This window comes from Myotis yumanensis, unplaced genomic scaffold (genome assembly GCF_028538775.1).
Source record: "Myotis yumanensis isolate MYYU_CA2020_CCGP unplaced genomic scaffold, mMyoYum1.0.hap1 SCAF_5, whole genome shotgun sequence".
NCBI classification, from domain to species: Eukaryota; Metazoa; Chordata; class Mammalia; order Chiroptera; family Vespertilionidae; genus Myotis; species Myotis yumanensis.
In genome coordinates, this window is record NW_027223756.1 from 85,641,668 (window position 1) to 85,662,939 (window position 21,272).

At 43.5% G+C, this 21,272-nt stretch overlaps 1 protein-coding gene across 1 annotated transcript; it reads left to right on the top strand.

Annotated features, from left to right (window-relative positions):
- The first annotated feature begins 9,533 nt into the window (after window positions 1-9,533).
- Window positions 9,534-10,457, top strand: LOC139009852 (olfactory receptor 7A5-like). Its single transcript, XM_070413968.1, has one exon. The coding sequence runs from the start codon at window positions 9,534-9,536 to the stop codon at window positions 10,455-10,457; it is 924 nt and encodes a 307-aa protein (XP_070270069.1).
- Window positions 10,458-21,272: the final 10,815 nt, after the last annotated feature.

Here is a 21,272-nt window from a genome sequence, read left to right on the forward strand (position 1 = left end):
TGCTCCTGCTGGGGAATGCATGTTCATGTGGGGGAAACACACCTTCCTGTGGGGAAACTCACTTTCCTGTGGGGGAAAGGCATCATCCTGTGGGGGAACACACCTTCCTATGGGGAAACCCACTTTCCTGTGGGGGAAAGGCATCTTCCTGTGGGGGAACACACCTTCCTGTGGGGAAAACCACCTTCCTGTGGGGGAAATACACCTTCCTATGAGGGAACACATCTGCCTGTGGGGAAAATGTACCTTCCTTGAGGGGAACACATCTTCCAGTGGGGAATGCACCTTCCTGTGGGAGAAACGCATGTTTCTGTTGGGGAATGCATGTTCATGTGGGGGAAACACACCTTCCTGTGGGGAAACCCACTTTCCTGTGGGGGAAAGGCATCTTCCTGTGGGAAAACACACCTTCCTGTGGGGGAAACACACCTTCCTTTGGGGAAATCAACCTTCTTGTGGGGGAAACACACCTTTCTATGAGGGAACACATCTTTCTATTCAGGAAATGCACCTTCCTGTGGGGGAAATACAACTTCCTATGGGGGAAACGCACCATCCTATGAGGGAACACATCTTCCTGTGGAGGAAACACACCTTCCTGTGGGGAAACCCACGCTCCTGTGGGGGAAACGGACCTTCTTTTGGGGAAACCAAGCTTTCTGTGGGGGAAATGCTCTTTTCTGTAGGGAAACCCACCTTCCCGTGGTGGAAATACATCGTCCTGTGGGGGAACCCTTCTTTCTGTGGAGGAATGCATGTTCCTGTGAGTGAAATGCACCATCCTGTGGGGGAAGTGGACTTTTTTGCGGGAGAGCACTTCTGCTTGTGGGGGAACTCTTATTCTTCCTGTAGGGGAAATCATCTTCTTGTAGGGGCAATGCACATTTCTGTGGGGGAAATACACCTTCCTGTGCAGAAACCCTTCTCCTTGTGGTGGAAATGCACCTTCCTATAAGGAACACACCTTAGGGGAGTGGGAGCACCTTCCTGTGGGTGAATGCATCTTCCTATGGGAGAATCATTATTCCTATGGGAGAAATGCACCTTCCTGTAGGGGAAATGCACCTTCCCCTGGGGAACTCACCTTCCTGTGGGGGAACACATCTTCCCATGTGGGAAATACACCTTCTTGTGGGAAAACGCACTTACCTGTGGGGGAAACGCATGTTCCTGTGTGGGAATGCATGTGTGGGGGAAACACACGTTCCTGTTGGGGAAAGGCACCTTCCTGTGGGGGAAATGCACCTTTCTGTGGGAGAACCCTTCTATTTGTGGGGGAACTCTTCTTCTTCCGGTAGGGGAAATCATCTTCTTGTAGGGGAAATGCACATTTCTGTGGGGGAAATGCAGCTTCCTGTGCAGGTATCCTTCTCTCTGTGGGGGAAACACACCTTCCTATAAGGAACACATCTTTCGGGGAGGGGGGGAAAGCACTTTTCTGTGGGTGAATGCATCTTCCTGCGGGAGAACCATTCTTCCTGTAAGAGAAACTCACCTTCCTGTGGGGGAAATGCACCTTTCTGTGGGGGCAATGCACCTTCCCCTGGGGAAACCCACCTTCCTGTGGGGGAACGCATCTTCCCATGAGGAAAATACACCTTCCCATAGAGGAAACGCACCTTCCTGTGGGGAAACACTTTCTGTGGGGAAAACTCACCTTCCTGTGCAGGATTCCTTCTTTCTGTGGAGGTGCACTTTTTCCTTTGGGGAAAACACACCTTTTTCTGGGGAAAGGCACCTTCCTGTGGGGGAAAGGCAGTGTCCTATGGGGGAAATACACCTTCCTTAGGGGGAACACATCTTCCTGTGAGGAATGTACCTTCCTGTGGGGGAAATGCATGTTTCTGTGGGGGAATGCATGTTCCTGTGGGGGAAATGCACCTTCCTGTGGTTAAACCCTTCTTACTGTGGGGGAAACACACCTTCCTGTGGGGGAAAGGCAACTTCCTGTGATGGAAACCCATGTTCCTGTAGGGGAACACATGTTCCTGTGGGAGAAAAGCACCTTCCCGTGGAAGAACACACATTCCTGTTGGGGAAATGCACCTTTCTGTGGGAGAACCCTTCTGCTTGTGTGGGAACTCTTCTTCTTCCTGTAGGGGAAATCATCTTCCTGTAGGGGCAATGCACATTTCTGTGGGGGAAATGCACCTTCCTGTGCAGGAATCCTTCTCCCTGTGGCAGAAATGCACATTCCTATAAGGAACACATCTGGGGGGGCGGGGGGGGGGGGGTTGAGAGGGATTTGAGTGGGAGTAAAAAGCACCCTCCTGTGAATGAATGCATCTCCCTATGGGAAAACCATTCTTCCTATTGGGGAAACGCACCTTTCTGTGGTGGAAATGCACCTTCCTGGAGGGGAACCCTTCTTCCTGTGGGAGAAGCCTTTTCCTGTGGGGGAAATGCACCTTCCTGTTGCTCTCACTCCCCCTGCTACCCTCCTGCGGGATGCCAGGACTCTCATGCAGGGGAATCCCCCACGCTCGGGTGCTCTCTTCTGGGAGAGCTGGGCCTCAGCTACTGGGACCACAGGAGCCAGTTGGGCTCCCTGCGGGTTTGCACAGGAACCAGTCTGTGAGGCCTACCGGGACAGAGTGTGCTGCCTGCCCAGCTTCCGTGCAGACCCACTGGGCAGCCCGAGGCCCATGCTGCACCCTGGCCCATGGCCTCAGGCTTTGCTCACCGCATCTCTGTGTGGGGACTCGAGTGCCATGACTCAGATGGAGGGGGTGCACAGGGGCCCAGGGGCCCAGATGCTGCCAAGGGCCCTGAGGCCAGCTGGGCCCTGCCCTTCCATGCCAGATGTTCATGCTGCAATCACCTGCAAGGCCTAGGGACAGCACCTGTGCACGAATTTCGTGCACCAGGCCTCTAGTATAAAATAATTGAAGAAGGCATTTTTCAGGAAATTATTATATAATGTCATTCATGAATCCTTATATGAAACTAGAGGACCAGTGCATGAAATTTGTGCACAGGTAGGGTTCCTAGACGCTTCTGGCTGCCAGCCAAGGCCTCCTTTCCCTGGCCACTGGCAGGGACCTTCCTTGATTCCACGCTGTCCCCTGGTGATCAGCGCATGTCATAGCGAGTGGTCGAGCTCCCGGTCGGTTGAACTCCCGCCTGAGGGGCAATTTGCATATTAATCTTTTATTATATAGGATAAGTGAACAATAAATTTATAATAGCCTCCAGAACGAATGAAAACCCTACTTGTTCAAAATTACATGCAACTATGACTCTAACACAGAGCCACAGCATTGCTGTTCAGAGTGGTCCTCAGACCAGGACCTGCAGCACCAGCATAACTCAGGACATTGATTCTTAGAATCTCAAGCCCATCAGGACCTGATAGTTCAGATTCTGCACTCAAACTAGACTCTTGGGTGACTCAAATGCACATAGACATTCTAACACGTGTGAGATGATATCTCATTGTGTTTGAGATAGTGCTGGAGAAGTTAGAGAAGTGCTGGTCTAAATTAGGGGTTCTCTCCTTTTCATGTTGGCAATTGAGGCAGGATAATTATGTGTGTTGGGTATTGTTCAGCAGCATCCTTCAGACATTGCCAAATAGCCCCTGAGGCACAGTAACCTCTGGTTGAAAAGCACTGCCCCACAGTGAAAGCTTTTGGAAGCATCTTGACAGAATTCCAATCAAAACCCCATCTCTTATCAGTTTGAGTTTTGAGCAGATCAGAAAACTCCTGTAGGCCCCATTTCTGCAATGGGGAAGAGAGTTCATAATAATACTACCTCATAGAATGGACTTTTCTAAAAATTAAACCAGACAATTCCTATAAAATGCTAAGCTCAGGTCATGTAGTATAAAAATATCTAATATATAAATGTAACACTTATAATTCTATATATAAAAGGGTAACATGCAAATTGACCCTAAGAGTGGAACAACTGGGAATGACTGTTTGCTTGACACGCACCGACCACCATGGAGAGATGCTCAATGCAGGAGCTTCACCCTGGTGGTCAGTGCACTCCCACAGGGGAAGCTCCATTCAGTCACAAGCTGGGCTGATGGTTGTGAGTGCAGCGGAGGTGGCAGAGCCTCTCCTGCCTCCTCGGCAGCACTAAGGATGTCTGACTGCAGCTTAAGCCATCAGTAGGACATTCCCCGAGGGCTCCCAGGCTGCCAGAGGGATGTCTCACTGCCAGCTTAGGCCTGATCCCCAAGGGACCTAGCCTAAGCCATCAGGTGAACATCCCCCAAGGGATCCCAGACTGTGATAGGATGCAGGTCAGGTTGAGGTACCCCATAGAGTGCACGGATTTTCGTGCACCAGCCCTCTAGTTCATAAATATTTTATGAGGCACTAAATCAGTGGTTCTCAACCTTCCTAATTCCATGACCCTTTAATACAGTTCCTAATGTTGTGGTGACCCCCAACCATAAAATTATTTTTGTTGCTACTTCATAACTGTAATTTTGGTACTGTTATGAATTGTAATGTAAATATCTGATATGCAGGGTGTATTTTCATTGTTACAAATTGAACATAATTAAAGCATAGTGATTAATCACAAAACAATATGTAATTATATATTCAATATGTGTTTTCAGATGGTCTTAGGCAACCCTTATGAAAGGGTCATTCGACCCCCAAAGGTGGGTCGTGACCCACAGGTTGAGAACCACTGCACTAAATGATAGCTCTTAACTTGTGATGTAAGTATAAAATCCCCAGTTATTTTGACAAATGTGTCAGGAAGCCAAACAAGGAGGTACACAGTATTGCATATCAAAGGAATGCAATTCTGCCTGGTTGAAGAGGAGAATAGCAATTTTCCAGAGATATAAGGTCTGTGTCCCACCCCAAAGCAGACTTTGAAGAAAACTTGAAGTCAGGATGGGTAAGGTTAGACCTCTGGAAAGCAGGTGAGCTGAAGAGAAGGAGTCATAAGAACAGCTCACTTGACTTCCAACCTGGTCTCTTGGGATGAGAGAATCATTAGGAAAAAATGTCCTTTTAGCCTATTCCAGGGGCCCAGAGGGAAATCATGTGCTTAGAAGTTGGAATTACACAGGAGAAATGTGCCTGATGGTCAGGTATAGAGAGAGCTGTAAATATCTCCCCTGTGTAGTCCTCAGCTTGTACAATGCTGGTGGGCAGGAAATGGTTGCTGCTTTTGATTCCCAAGCTGGTTCAGGGACTGATGCTTCACTCCTTCCTGCTGTCTCCTGTGGGGCAGAGCTTCAGTCTCGTCATCAACCATTCAGGGAGCAATTCAGACTTCCACACGGAGACCTTCCTCTCAGAGACCCATCCAGGTGAGCCTGGGAGCCCAGCAGATACATCAAGAGAGGGTCACAGAGGATGGAACCTCAGAACTTTTACTGGAGTCACATAGGAGTCCAAACAGCCTATTTCAGAGACAAGATATCTTTGTGTCTGTATTCTTGGTTAGTAACCAATTGGTAATTAATAGTTAATAGAATAAGAAAGATGTGTGTGTGTTTGAATCTGCACTACAAGGACCATAATTGACAATTAAGTGCTGGGAATGGGAGTCCAGTGGAGAACACTGTGGAATGAGTGAGACGCATAAAATGATTGCAGTAAAATGAAAACATATCTGAGATTTGTTTTTTGGGAAGAAGGTAATAGAAAATTAGGTGGGAAGAACAGTGCAGTGGAGTGAGAGTGTTTGTATGAAATTTTAAAGATGGTGTGCATTTGCTCATGTTGTGTACTTATTGAAAAGATCCTGACCAGGTTGAAACAGCCCCCGTGAGGTAGGGACAACCCCAGTCAGGTCGAAACGGCCCCGGTGTGGTAGGGACAACCCCGGTGAGGTTGAAACGGCCCCCGTGAGGTAGGGACGACCCCGGTGAGGTTGAAACGGCCCCCGTGAGGTAGGGACAACCCCGGTCAGGTCGAAACGGCCCCGGTGTGGTAGGGACGACCCCGGTGAGGTTGAAACAGCCCCCGTGAGGTAGGGACGACCCCAGTCAGGTCGAAACGGCCCCGGTGTGGTAGGGACAACCCCGGTGAGGTTGAAACAGCCCCCGTGAGGTAGGGACGACCCTGGCCAGGTCGAAACGGCCCCGGTGTGGTAGGGACAACCCCGGTCAGGTTGAAACGGCCCCCGTGAGGTAGGGACGACCCCGGTCAGGTCGAAACGGCCCCGGGGTGGTAGGGACAACCCCGGTGAGGTTGAAACGGCCCCCGTGAGGTAGGGACGACCCCGGTCAGGTCGAAACGGCCCCGGTGTGGTAGGGACAACCCCGGTCAGGTTGAAACGGCCCCGGTGTGGTAGGGACAACCCCGGTCAGGTTGAAACGGCCCTGGTGTGGTAGGGACAACCCCGGTGAGGTTGAAACAGCCCCCGTGAGGTAGGGACGACCCCGGTCTGGTAGGGACAACCCAGGTCAGGTCGAAACAGCCCCGGTGTGGTAGGGACAACCCCGGTCAGGTTGAAATGGCCCCGGTGTGTTAGGGACGACCCCGGTGAGGTTGAAACGGTCCTGGTGAGGCTCAGACGGCCCTGGTGAAGTTGAGACTACTCCAGTCAGGTTGGGACAAATAAAGGGGACCAGTATGGACTGATGAACAGGGGTAGATACAGAAGCAGAGCAACATTGAACAGAATGTTAAACTACAGTGGGAAGCCTGGGGAGGGTTGGGGGGGGATTAAGAGACCAACTGAAGGACTTATATGCATGCATATAAGAGTAACCAATGGACACAAGACACGGGGCAGGGGGGGGCGGGGGGTAGGGGCCGGGGGAATGTCAAGGGGGGGAAAAAAGGAGACATATGTAATACTCTTTGTAATACTTTAAGAAATAAAAATTATTAAAATATAAAAAAAAAAAAAGATCCTGACCAGTTAAGGAGTTGGTTCCTTGCAACAGCAATTTGTGAGACATTCATTGCAGTATCTTCTCTCATGCTGGGTATTCACATGAAAAAATCTACTTATATAAAAACGATGGGTGGTGTTTATTACAACCACAACCGCCATGACCAAGCAGAAGGAAGTCAGTCCTGCAGGGGTTGTCTTGGCCCAAGCTGTTACCCGGAGCTGTTTCCTGTAAGGGTGGGCTTTGAGGCAGAAACCTGCCCTGGGAACATGGAGGCAGATCTTTCTAAAGTGTGCCGCGCCAGCATGGCCAGGGGTGAACCTGAGTGGGGGCTGCTGAAAGGCTTAGAAAAGACAGACAAGAGAATGAAAGCCAGGTCTCAGTGAGACGCTGCTTCTCTGAGAGACAGCGACCATGTCCACAGCCATGCCCTTATTTTATAGCAGATGCAATGAGGCAAAGTAAGGGCGTGACCAAGATGTTTACAACATTCTCCTGGGTTTCAATCCTACTCAACTACATGCACCTGAACTCTATCAAGCCTACATCACTCAGGCACGTGGGGCCACGTGTTCGGACCATAGGTGCAAGCTTACAACTACAGCTGTTGGCTATAATTGTGCTGGGCGGGCCCTGCCCTCCAAGCTGAGACTTGCACGTGGCAATGAGAGGACTGTGCCCTCTCATCAGTCCAAGGCTTGAACCTGTCCAAATACTATAGCGGCTCCCCACAATAAAGTTTTAATTCTGTTTCTTTGTTACTAATGTTGTGGCCCCACCCCATAACAAAGAAATAATTTCCAGAGGATGAGGCCCAGGAATCAGGATTTTAAAAGATTCCCAGGTGATTCTAATGTGCAGCCAAGGTTGAGAACCACTGCTATAGATAATATTAAAAATATATCTAAACATGCAATTCTTTGTCCAAAAAATGAGCATATTCAAAAATTAAATGAAGAAAATTTAGATATACTCGATGAAGATTTTCACACATATTTGAGTGATGATTTCATTGATTCCACAGATGATGCTGAAAAGGAAAATTTTCCCATTGAATTTCAGGAATGCCATGTCATAAATTAAAATTGAAAGTGGGTGCAATCATCATGCTATTGAGAAATCTCAATAGTAAATGGGGTCTTTGTAATGGTACCAGATTTATTATCAAAAGATTATGACCTAACATTATCATTATCGAAGCTGAAGTATTAACAGGATCTGCAGAGCGAGAGGCTGTTCTGATTCCAAGAATTAATTTGTCCCCATCTGACACTGGCCTCCCATTTAAATTGATTTGACTACGGTTTCCCGTGATGCCGGCATTTGTGATGACTATTAATAAATCACAAGGACAAACTATAGACAAAGTAAGCATATTCCTACCTGAACCCATTTTTGCACATGGTCAGTTATGTGTTGCTTTCTCTCAAGTTTGAAGAGCATGTGATGTTACAGTTAAAGTTCTAAGTACTTCATCACAAGGGAAATTAGTCAAGCACTCTGAAAGTGTTTTCACTCTTAATGTGGTGTACAGGGAGATATTAGAATAAGTTTAATCACTTTATCAGTCATTGTTTGCATCACTGTTATTTTTATATCATGTTTTTGTTGTTTTCATATCATGTTTTTGTCATTTTTATATCATGCCTCTGTTGTTGTTATATCCTCTTGTTACTGTTTATTTATTAATAAATTTATATATTATTTTCATATACATTTTACTAATTTCCTTTCATCTCTCAAACTTCTATTATAGAGAAAGGGCAAATAGCAATATTAAAATATCTCTGCTAATTAATTCCCCTTTTTAAAAAATATATTTTATTGATTTTTTACAGAGAGGAAGGGAGAGGGATAGAGAGTTAGAAACATCGATGAGAGAGAAACATTGATCAGCTGCCTCCTGCACACCTCCTACTGGGGATGTGCCCGCAACCAAAGTACATGCCCTTGACCAGAATCGAACCTGGGACCTTTCAGTCTGCAGGCCAACGCTCTATCCACTGAGCCAAACCGGTTAGGGCTCTACAATTTTTCTTAATATTCTCTGACAACATCTCTGATCCTGCTTTGCTGTGCTCATTCTGCTTGACACTCTGGGTCATTTTGAGCCCTGATTTTCTAAACAATCATCTTCCTCAGGGTCTTTGCACTGCTGTTCCTTTTGCCTGGCAAACACTTATGCTTCAGTCTCCCAGTTAGTGATCTTTGAGGTATCTGTTTTAGTGTCATCTTTTGGCAAGTCTTGGCTAAACTCTATAAAAAAGAACATCCTCTTTCCACTCTCCATTTAATGTGACTTACTTTTTTTTATAGCAGCTGCACCATTGGATATGTTTTATTATTTTATTTGATTATATTCTTTCTCCATGATTAGATTGTAGGGACTTCTTTTTTTCAGCATCCCATAGTCTGAAAAGTGCCAGGAACATGGTCTGTAGTTAATATATATTCCCCAAATACATGAGAGAGATCCTCAATAAAACAGCAATATACATTATGTTTTAAGAACAGGTAGATGGTAGGAAAGGACATTCTAATGACAAATGCTAATAGAGATACCATAATGGGGACCAAGTCAAACATCAAAATGGAAATTATTTTCTTGATTCTAAAACATAAATATGTCATTTATTCTCAGTTACTAATGCTTGCTAATGTGAAAATTTGGTTTTCATTTTTTCTATTTTCTGGTAGTCACCTATGACACATGGAACCAGGCAATGGTACACAAATTTCAGAATTTCTTCTTCTGGGACTTTCACAGACACTAGAACAACAGTCCCTCATATTTGGGCTTTTCCTCTCCATGTACCTGATCATTGTGTTGGGAAACCTGCTCATCATCCTGGCCGTCAGCTCAGACTCCCACCTCCACACACCCATGTACTTCTTCCTCTCCAACCTGTCCTTGGTAGACATCTGTTTCACCTCCACCACCATCCCAAAGATGCTGTGGAACATCCAAACACAGAACAACGTCATCACCTATGAAGGCTGCATCACACAGATGTATTATTTCATACTTTTTGCTACGTTGGACAACTTTATCCTGACTCTAATGGCCTATGACCGGTTTGTGGCCATCTGCCACCCCCTGCACTACATGGTCATCATGAACCCCTGGCTCTGTGGACTGCTGGTTCTGGTGTCGTGGATCATGAGTGTCCTAAATTCCTTGCTACATAGCTTAATGGTGTTGAGGCTGTCCTTCTGCTCAGACTTGGAAATCCCCCACTTTTTCTGTGAACTCAGTCAGGTGGTCCAACTTGCCTGTTCTGACACCTTGCTTAACAACATTATAATGTATTTTTCAGCTGGGCTGCTAGATGTTGGTCCCCTTGCTGGGATCCTTTACTCTTACTCTAAGATACTTTCCTCCATACGTGGAATCCCTTCAGCACAGGGGAAGTATAAAGCATTTTCTACCTGTGCATCTCACCTCTCAGTTGTCTCCTTATTTTATGGTACTAGCCTAGGAGTGTATCTCAGCTCTGCTGCTTCCCAGAGCTCACAATCAAGTGCAACTGCCTCGGTGATGTACACCGTGGTCACACCCATGCTGAACCCCTTCATCTACTGTCTGAGGAACAAGGACATAAAGAGGGCCCTGCAAAGATTCCTTGGCAAGTAAGTTTTTTCAAGGGCCAACTGTACTAGGCTGAACAATTGCCCGGGAATGCAGGGTTCAAATCCTCAGGGCCAGAGGTTCTGACACAAATTCATCCAATATTTGAACCATATGTAACTGGAAATTCTTTTTTATCTCATAGGTTAACATGAATTACTTTAGCATAATTCAATATTTTATAACACTTTTAATTCCAAGTAATTTTCCTATTGTTTTCCTGAAAAAATAGTCATGAATTATACTACTCCTGTGGACAAAATTATAATTGGACACTAAGGTCATTTGCATAATTTTATTTAAAGCAAAATCTGAGACCACAGTTTAGTTATATTTTCATTATTCTTTTTCTTTATTTTTAAATAATTTTTTTTCTTTTTGATTAAGGTATTACATGTGTCCTTATACCCCAATTGCCCCCCCTACCCCTCCACTCATGCCCTCAAACCTCTGGTGTCTGTGTCCATTGGTTAGACTTATATGCATGCATACAAGTCCTTTGGTTGATCTCTCCCCCTTACCCGCACCCTCTCCTACTTTCCCTCTGAGGTTTGATGGTCTGATCGATGCTTCTCTGTCTCTGGATCTGTTTTTGTTCATCAGTTTATATTGTTCATTATATTCCATAAATGAGTGAGATCATGTGATATTTATCTTTCTCTGACTGGCATATTTCGCTTAGCATAATGCTCTCCAGTTCCATCCATGCTGTTGTAAATGTTAGGAATTCCTTCTTTTTTTACTACAGCATAGTATTCTATTGTATAGATGTACCACAGTTTTTTAATCCACTCATCTGCTGATGGGCACTTAGGCTGTTTCCAAATCTTAGCTATGGTAAATTATGCTGATATGAACATAGGGGTGCATATATCCTTTCTGATTGGTGTTTCTAGTTTCTTGGGATATATTCCTAGAAGTGGGATCACTGAATCAAATGGGAGTTCTATTTTTAGTTTTTTGAGGAAACTCCATACTGTTCTCCACAGTAGCTGCACCAGTCTGCATTCCCAACAGCAGTGCACAAGGCTACCTTTTTCTCCGCATACTTGCCAGCACTTGTCCTTTGTTGATTTGTTGATGATAGCCAATCTGACAGGTGTGAGATGGTACCTTACTGTCATTTTGATTTGAATCTCTCACATGATTAGTGACTTTGAGCATGTTTTCATATGTTTCTTGGCATTCATTATGTCTTCTTTCGAAAAATATCTATTTAGGTCCATTGCCCATTTTTTGATTGGGTTGTTTATCTTCCTTTTGTTAAGTTGTATGAGTTCCCTGTAAATATTGGAGATTAAACCCTTATCAGTGATAACCTTGGCAAATATATTTCCCATGCAGTGGGCTTTCTTGTTTTGTTGATGGTTTCTTTTGCTGTGCAAAAGCTTTTTATTTTGATGTAGTCCCATTTGTTTATTTTTTCTTTAGTTTCTATTGCCCTAGGAGGTGTATCTGTGAAGAAATTGTTTCGGCATACGTCTCAGATTTTGCTGCCTGTGGATTCCTCTAATATTTTCATGGTTTCCCGTCTTAGGTTTAAGTCCTTTATCCATTTTGAGTTTATTTTTGTGTATGGTGTAAGTTGGTGGTCTAGTTTCATTTTTTTTGCATGTATTAATCCAATTTTCCTAACACCATTTATTGAAGAGACTTTATTGACTCCATTGTATGCTCTTGCCTCCTTTGTGAAATATTAATTGGGCATAGTGGTTTGGGACGATTTCTGGGTTCTCTATTCTATTCTATTGGTCTATATGTCTGTTCTTGTGGCAGTACCAGGCAATTTTGAGAACAGTGCCTTTGTCATAATTCTTTTCTTTTTAAAAAAATATATTTTTATTGATTTCAGAGATTGGAAGGCAGATGAAAAGATAGAAAACATCAATGATGTGATAGAAACACCACTTGCCTCTAGCACACCCCACACAAGGATCGAGACTGCAACCCGGGCACATGCCCCCACCAAAATTGAACTGTGACCTCCTGGTGTACAGGTCGATGCTCAACCACTGAGCCATGCTGGCTGAGCTATCATTATTTTCTATAGCACTACCTTTACTGCTATTCTTGATAATGTAGACTTTAACATACACTGTCTGATAACAGCTTGATATCTGGTATTGTGATCCCTCCAACTTTGTTCTTCTTTCTCAGGATAGCTGTGGTTATTCAGTGGCCTTCCTTGTCTCTTATTATGGCCTTCACTTTGAGGCCTAATTTGTCAAATGTAAGTATTGCTACCCCAGCTTCTTATTTTTTTCATTTCCATTCACCCAACATTTCTTTTTCCATCTCTGCACTATCAGTTTATATGAGTCCTTTGTTCTGAGGTCGGTCTCCTATATACAGCACATATATGGGTCATGTTTTCTTATCCATTCAGCTATCCTATGTATTTTGATTGGGGCATTTAATCGATTTATATTTAAAGTTATTATTGATAGGTACTTGTTTGTAGCCATTTATATTCTTCCTGTGTTCCTTCTTTTCTTCCTATTTCTTCTTTCTACAGCAGTCCCTTTAGCATTTCTTGCATTGCTGGTTTGGTGGTAATAAACTACCTTAGTTCTTTTTGTCTGTGAAGCTCCTGATTTCACCTTCCATTTTGAATGATAGCCTTGCTGGATATAGTATTCTTGGATTCAAACCCTTGCTTTGCATCACTTTGTATATTTCATTCCATTCCCTTCTGGCCTGATGTATTTCTGTTGAGAAATCAGTTGATAGTCTGATGGGGATTCCTTATAGGTAACTTTCTGTCTCTCTCTGGCAGCCTTTAAGATTCTTACTTTGTCATTGGTGTTTGGCAATTTAATTTTAATGTGTCTTGTTTTCGGTCTTTTAGGTTTTTTCTTGTTTGGGACTCTGTGAGCCTCTTAGGCTTGTGTGAGTTTTTGCTTCCCAATATCAGGGAAGTTTTCTGACATTATTTCTTCAAACAGGCTTTCTATTCCTTGCTCAGTTTCCTCTCCTTCTGGAACACCTATTGTGAGTATGTTGTTTCATTTCACATTGTCCCAAAGCTTCCTTAGGTTCTCCTCCTGTTTTTAAGTTTTTTTTCCAGTTGCTGCTCTGCTTGTGTAGTTTTTCCTACCTTGTATTCTAGCTCACTGATGTGGTCCTCAGCTTTTTCTAGTCTACTGTTGATGCTTTCTATTATGTTCTTTATTGCAGCGATGTCATTCTTCTTTTCTTCTTGGTTCTTCTTCATTTCCTCTTGATTCTTACACATGTTGTTCTTGATTCTTACACATGTTGTTGAATTTGTCTTCCATCCTTTTCAGCATCCTTATGACCATTGCTCTGAATTCCTTCTCTGACAAATTGCTTCCTCCATTTCCTTTACTTTATTTTCCAGTGATTCCTTCTTTTCTTTTGTATGGGGGCTGTTTCTTTGTCTCTCCATGTTCACTCCTCTCAGGGTGTCTGGTTATGTGGCTCACTCTCTACCGTGTTGACTTAAAGGCACAAAATACAACTCAAAAAGACACAACATAGAGGGTATAAAACATGAATATATTCATGATACCAATAAGCCCAAATAAAGTTGACCACCACAGAAAAGAGAATTAGGGGAGAGAAAAGAGGGCAAAAATAATATTGAGAAAAGGAAAAAAAGGTAAGAGAGAAAAGTAAAGAAGAAAAAAGAGGAGGAGAAAAATATCCATATATGGGGAGAATACTCCACAAAACAAACAAGTAAACAAAAAAATGCAAACAACAAACTCCCAGAAAAAAGAGGGAAAACTGAATCTGAAGAGGTAGAGGTTATTTCCAGAAAGTAAGGCAAAGAAATTGAATGAATGTGGGAATCGCCAAAGTTCAATATAGAGGAGGGAGAAAGAGAATGAGTGGATAAGAAAAAAAGTTGGAAGAAAAAAAACTAAAAATAAATAAATGAATAAATAATAAAAATTAAAAAATATAAAGAAAAAGAAAAATTTTCCCTTTCTTTAATCTATCTAGCTGTATATTCATCTATTTTTGGAAAAGGAGAATAGAGTAGAGAGTAAATAGGCTTGAGTTTGGTGAATGGATCAAATTAAGCAATTAGGAGAAGAAGAGAGCGAGAGGAGAGGAAAAACAAAAGTATAAAAAAATGGCTAGCAGAGAAAAAGAAAAGAGAAGGGTGTGTGGACTTGGAACAGGGAAGAGGAAATTAGATATATGAGTAAGCCAACAGGACTACTATAATAGTAATGCATCAATAAATCAGATAAAGAAGATCAATTTTTAACAAGAGGTAAAAGACAGGAGAGAGAAAAACTAAAGCAGAAATAGGAGAAGAGAAAAAAGAAGAAAAAACGAGAAGTGAGGAAGAAAATGTTGGCAAACTGAAAAAAATGAGATAAAGTAAAATAATGATTAAAAAATAAAAATAAAATGAAAAACACTAATCCAAAAAATAATAAAATGTTAATAAATAAATAAAATAACAAAAACAATTTTTCCCTTTTCTTTCTTAAGTAGAAGATAAAAAATAAAAAAGTGAAGTAGAGAAGTGTCATTCTCTTTAGCTGAGTTTTAATGTCCCAGGGCGGTTGGTTTAAGACCTCTCTCTACTGTTCTGTCTGCCACTTCTCAGTTTCCTGTTAGGTTATCAGCACCAAGTTGAAGTTCCCAGCAATCCACCGCTCCTCTGTGTCTGTCTTCACAGCCTTGGTTTCAGGCAGGCGGGACCAATCTGCCCACTTGGTTTGTCTGCTTGCTTTTCGGTGTATTTACAGAAGTGTCTATTTCTGACACAGGTTCTAGGTGGGGGGTGTTACTGTATTAGTTTCCAGGAACAAATGGCCACTCAACCCAGATACTGAGGGCTCCCTGGGGGTATTCATATTCCTTGTTTTCCTGCAGAGCTCGAGGCTGGGTACAGCTGCACTGCTAGGAGGGGCTGGGTCTTCAGGAGAAAAATGGCTGTTTAGGGTTCAATGGACCAGACTGTCCCAGAGCTGGATTCCTGGTCACCTCTCCCTGTCTTGCTCCCTGGCCTCCTCAAAACTGAACCTCCACCTGCACCACAGCCTTGGTGAGTGTTTGTATTTTAAAGATCCTATGTACTTGATTTAGTGAGTAAAAAAAAAAGGAAAATATAAAGACATAACAACCACACTGCTATGTGTATCTCTCCCCCCCACACTGCGTGGCCAGTGCAGAATTTCAGTCTGCCTTTCTGGGCACTGCCTCCCAATGGCTGTGGACTTAGATCTAGATTCCCCGACTTCCAGCAGCCCTTTGGACCCCCTTCCACAGTCGAGTGTTACTGTATGGAAGAACATATTTGGCAATGATACATCTGGTAAGGGATTAATAATTAGGGATGCAGACTTGGTGTAACGCAGTTTCCTTCTGACCCTCCGGCCCCAGTGGTCACAAGTCTCTCTCTCCAGCCCAGATCCCCAATCCTACCATTCTCCAGGTTTCCCCTGTCCTTTCCATCCATGGATTGCATCACCAGCTGTGTTTAATTCACCAATTCTGGGTGGATGTTATTTGATTTATTTATTTCTTCTATCTATTCTGTGAGAAGGCACAGGACATATCCACCTATTCAGTCACCACTTTGTCTCCCGCGCTGGCAAAACTTATTAGGAGCCCACAGCCAGGGAGGTTGGAATCTCAGCGTTTGTAGGTTGACAGCCGAGGCAGCAGGTCCCTGGCTGGTGTGGCTGTAGGGTTCCTGGTGGCGTCCAAGGGTTCCCCGGGTGGAGGTGAGGCAGGGTTCCCGCTCACAGCATCTCTCCCCTTCAAGATGGTGTGGCCTCTGTAGCAGAGCCGGCTTCCCCGGGAGAGATCGCAGTGGTAGCAGAGGCTGCCTGGTGAGGGGAGCCTGGTCTGCCAGCCCCCAAAAGTCCTGTGGAATATAACTGTCCCTCACACACACATACACCCCACACGTCCATACACACCCCTTTCATTCCCTCACTCACACTCTCTCCCTCACTGCCATCCTGTCAGCCGCCATCTTGGATTCTTCCCCTTTGCCCATTTTTTAATTGGATTATATTCATTTTGTTAAGCTGCATATGTTCCTCATATATTTTGGATATTAATCCCTTACCAGATGTATCATTGCCAGATATGTTCTCCCATACAGTAGGCTCCCTTTCCATTTTGTTGATGCTTTCTTTTACTGTCCAGTAGCTTTTTGTTTTGACGTAGGAGTTGTTCTGAATTCTGCCCATCTCCTTATGAGTCTATTGTCAGCTGTGAGTTTCTACATGTATTTCTAAGGCTTATTCATGATGTTGTGTGTGACCATGGTGCTCATCTCCCTTGAAGCAATATCTGATCAGTTTACCCTGTTTCTATACCAGGTTTTCATATTATATTTTTAAGGGAAAAACAAAACAAAACACCGAATGTGAATTGCTTTGGTTTATTTCTACTTTTCCTATAGTCATGAGAATTTGCTTTTTGTTCAGGTAGAAGAGATACCTCCTGCCATTTCTCAATGTGACTACTCAGCTATCTCAACTCTACATCCTAGACATTTTATCTTCTAAATAATTTATTGAAGTAGAATTACATACTATAAACTGAACATGATTAATATGTACAATTTGATGAATACAAGCCATACAAAAATTACAGTCCATACCGTGTGTTTCAATTTGAGTATAAGTCAAGAAAGTGCACAATAAACTTTAATGGCTTCTTAATGTAATTATTAAATATACTAGAGGCCCAGTGCACAAAAATTTGTGCACTGGCAGAGGGGGGGTGTCCCTCAGCCCCACTTGTGCCCTCTCACAGTCTGGGACCCCTCAGGGGATAACAACCTGCTGGCTTAGGCCCGCTTCTGGGTGGCAGAGGGCAGGGATTCCTAGGTGCCTGCCCCACAGCCTCTGGTCGGGCTCAGAGCAGGGCCGATTGGGGAGTTGGGGTGCTGCCCCTGTCATGCACAGAGCAGGGCAGATCAGGAGTTGCGGTGCCACCTCAGTCACGCTCAGGGTAGGGCCGATTGGGGGGTTGGGGCACCGCCTCCTGTCACACTCAAGGCAGGGCCAATGGGGAGGTTGTGGCGCCACTCCCTGTCATCCACAGAGCAGGGCGGATTGGGGGTTGAGGCGCCACCCCCGTCACACACAGAGCCAGACAATCAGGAGGTTGGGGCGCCGCCTCCTGTCACACACAGAGCAGGACCAATCGGAGGGGTGGGGTGCTGCCCCCTGTCACGCACAGAGCAGGGCCGATGGGGGGGGGGGATTGGGGCACCTCCTCCTGTCACCCACAGAGCAGGGCCAATATGGGGGTTGGGGTGCAGCCCCCTGTCATGCTCAGGGCAGGGGTGATCAGGAGGTTGTGACACCGCCCCCTATCAGGCACAGAGCAGGGCCCATCAGGGGGTTGGGGCACCGCCCCCTGTCACACTGCTTCAGGGGCCGGGAGGCCTCGCGAATCTGCTGATCCAGGGGCCAGGAGGCCTTGCGGCTCTGCTGATCCAGGAACGGTGACTCCTTGATGCTCGGCGGCTTTGGGGATGTTTGGCTTCGCTCCACTGTTTGGAGCCTGTGTATGCAAATTAACCGCCATCTTTGTTGGCGGTTAATTTGCATATTGCCCTGATTAGCCAATGGGAGGAGTAGTGGAAGTACGGTTAATTACCCTTCTTGTCTTTTATTAGATAGGACTAGAGGCCCAGTGCACGAAAAGTGTGCATGGCGGGGGAGGGGTGTCCCCTCAGCCTAGCCTGTGCCCTCTCAAAGAAAGGAACACCTCGGGGGATGTGAATCTGCCAGCTTAGGTTCAGAGATTGAGCCTAAGCCTGCAGTCAGACATCCCTCTCACAGTCTGAGGCTCCCGCAGTCTGGGATCCCTCACTCCGTACTACCTGCGGAGGTGGGAGAGGCTCCTGACACTGCTGCTGCATTCACCAGCTATGAGCCCGGCTTCTGGCTGAGCAGCACTCTCCCTGTGGGAGCGCACTGACCACCAGGAGCAGCTCCTGCATTGAGCGTCTGCCCCCCAGTGGTCAGTGCGCATCATAGCAACCAGTTGTTCTGCCGTTTGGTCGATTTGCATATTAGGCTTTTATTATATAGTATATTTTATGTATAAAGTAAACTTTTGAGAAAGTTGAAGAGCATAGAATTGAAAAGATATAGAAATTTAGACATGAAGGTTTAAAGTAAATGGTAGACATGAACTTAAATGACGAATTACCTTTCATGTGTTAATGCATCAAAGGAATTAAAACCTGAAGCACATTTATATTTATTCGATAAGAAATCCTCTACCAGCTGAAGAGCCTGAACATCTCCATACTGATTATAAATTTCTTGTACCTAAGAGTGATTACAACTCAAAATGCCTTTACCCAGGGACAATGAATGAATTGGGACTTTAATTTCATTTTCCTGAACAAAAATTTCATTGGATAAATGTCTGTATTCAATTTTTAATGCTAGTGTAAAAATATCATGAGTGATTTAAAACAAACATGTTTATGCTCTTACAATTCCTGAGGTCAGAAACAGGAAATGGGTCTCAGTGGGCTAATATCAAGATGTTAGCAGGGCTAGGTTTCTTCTGGAGGCTACAGGGAAGAGTCTATTTACTTTCCTATTCCAAACTTACATTAGAGTGCAAAAAATATATATGTTTCTGATGATTAACAAATATTTCATAGTGAGGGACTACATGACAGCTCTTAACTTGTGATATAAGTTTGAAATGCCAAATTGTTTTCGTCTAATGTGTCATGAAGCCCAGTGTGCAATGCAAAGTTTATATCAAAGGAACTTAGGTTCCCCCCTTGTTGAAAAGAAAAATAGAATTTTATGTAGCTATCAGGGCCTGTGTTCCAAAAACAAGTCAGTATATTGAGATTTAAGTTTTCTAGTCCAGGCTAGATTCTCAGTCTTAAATTTGGAAACATTTTAAGTCAAGGTTGGGATAAGATGCTGAAATGTTAGTCCCCTGAAAATCAACAGATTTTATAAGGAAGAACTAGTAAAAAACTGGGATTCCCTGGACATTTAAACTTGTCTTTTGGGAACACAGAATCTCCAAGAAAACATTCCCTTCTGTCTCAACCCACAGGGAAATCATGTGATTAGAGGTTGAAATAACAAGACAGCAATGTACCTAATTAGCAGACATAGGGAGCTGTAAATACCTCCTCATCTCTAGTCTCTCAGTGTGTGTGACCTTGGGCTGGATGGGACCTGCTTGTTGCTTTTGGAATCCTAAGGAGACCTATGCTTGCCTCCTTCCTGCTGTCTTATCTGGACAGAGAGCTTTTGTCTCCATCATCAACCATGCAGGAGGTTGGAATTTCACACAAAGGCCGTCCCCTAAGATTTCCCAATCAGGTGAGTCCAAAGATCTGGCAAGTACTACCAGAAAGGGTCAGAGAGAATACAAGCCAAGAACATTTACCTAAGGTGTCTTGATAGCCATCAGCCTATGGTTTTTTGTCTGATTAACTAATTAGTGATTAGTTTATGATGCTGAAAGGAGAAGTGAACATTAAACTCAGCAACATATGGTGAATTGTTGACAATTAACAGGTGGAAGCCCAATTAGAGGCGGCAATGGTAGACATCAAGTATTTTAAGTAAAAGTGGAACCTATACAATGAGTTTTGTAACTAAAGGGAGTAGGAAAATCGAGTTTTAGCTATGGAGTGATGTCCAGTAAAGTGAGGACGATTCTTTATTTTTATCATGGGGTTTATTCCACGACGTTTCCATATTGAAGAGAAAAATCCAGATTCAGTATATTTCTTGTAAATATTAACTTGCAACAGTAGTTCATGAGACATACATTTCACACTGTCTTCTTTCAGTCTGGTTATTCAATCCACATGAAGTAGAATTTATTTGATAAGTAAAAAGAGGTATGCTAAATAGTTTAACTTTGCAATTACTTCATCACTTGTGACCTGAATACATTTGTGGGGTAATTATTCATTTGTTTTGTCTATTGTAAATTATCTGTACAAGTCCTGACATTTGTGTAGTGGGGCCAGAGTGTTTTCATTCCTGTGTTTATTGCTTTCTTCTAAACAAGGAATTGTAGTCTTTTCTACCAAATTTGTTGTCATTGAGTACCTTCATGTGTGTATATGTGGGGAATTTTGAGTGTTTATTAATAGTGTGGGCTCAAATCTACTACTCAGTCAAATTGTATTCTCTCAGTTTCTTCTTATTTTTCACCTTTCTTAATGAAAAAAAAATTCAGCTGCTACTTGTATACTTTTCACTTGTGAATCCTTGCTCTCAACAAAATGAAAGTGAATGTTCTTCTGTATACTTAGTGCTAATAAATCACCCTTCACCCATATAACCAACTTGTTTTACATCTCCATTATCCCTTATTGTTCCTCTTGACCTTTTGCCATAACCTCTATTTCCAAAATTTGCATCATCTTCTACTGTCCTCTGGAAGGCATTCTCCTTTGTATTTGACTAAAGATTAGCTTTACTTTCTATTAGCATATTTGAATCTAATATCTTTATATAAGAAGAAATTATAACTTAGACACTTTTCCCCCAATTTTAAAAGCCATTCTATAATATTCTTCTATTTCCAAGTTTTTGGAAATTTAATCTGGAATTAGTGGCCCATGTTGATGTTAAGTTATTATTGTTTTCTATCTTTATATAGATTAATATGATTTTCACTTAATGTTTTTATGCAATTATTTCATAGCCACTATGCATAACCTAATTTAATTCCTGCTGATAATCAGTATTCTATAGTCTTAGTTTTTAAAAAACTTCTCTTTCTATATTATGCACATATACATACTCATATGCTTTTATGTAAATTCATAAATAGCAACCAGTGCCCATCAGAAATTCTCTTTATGTG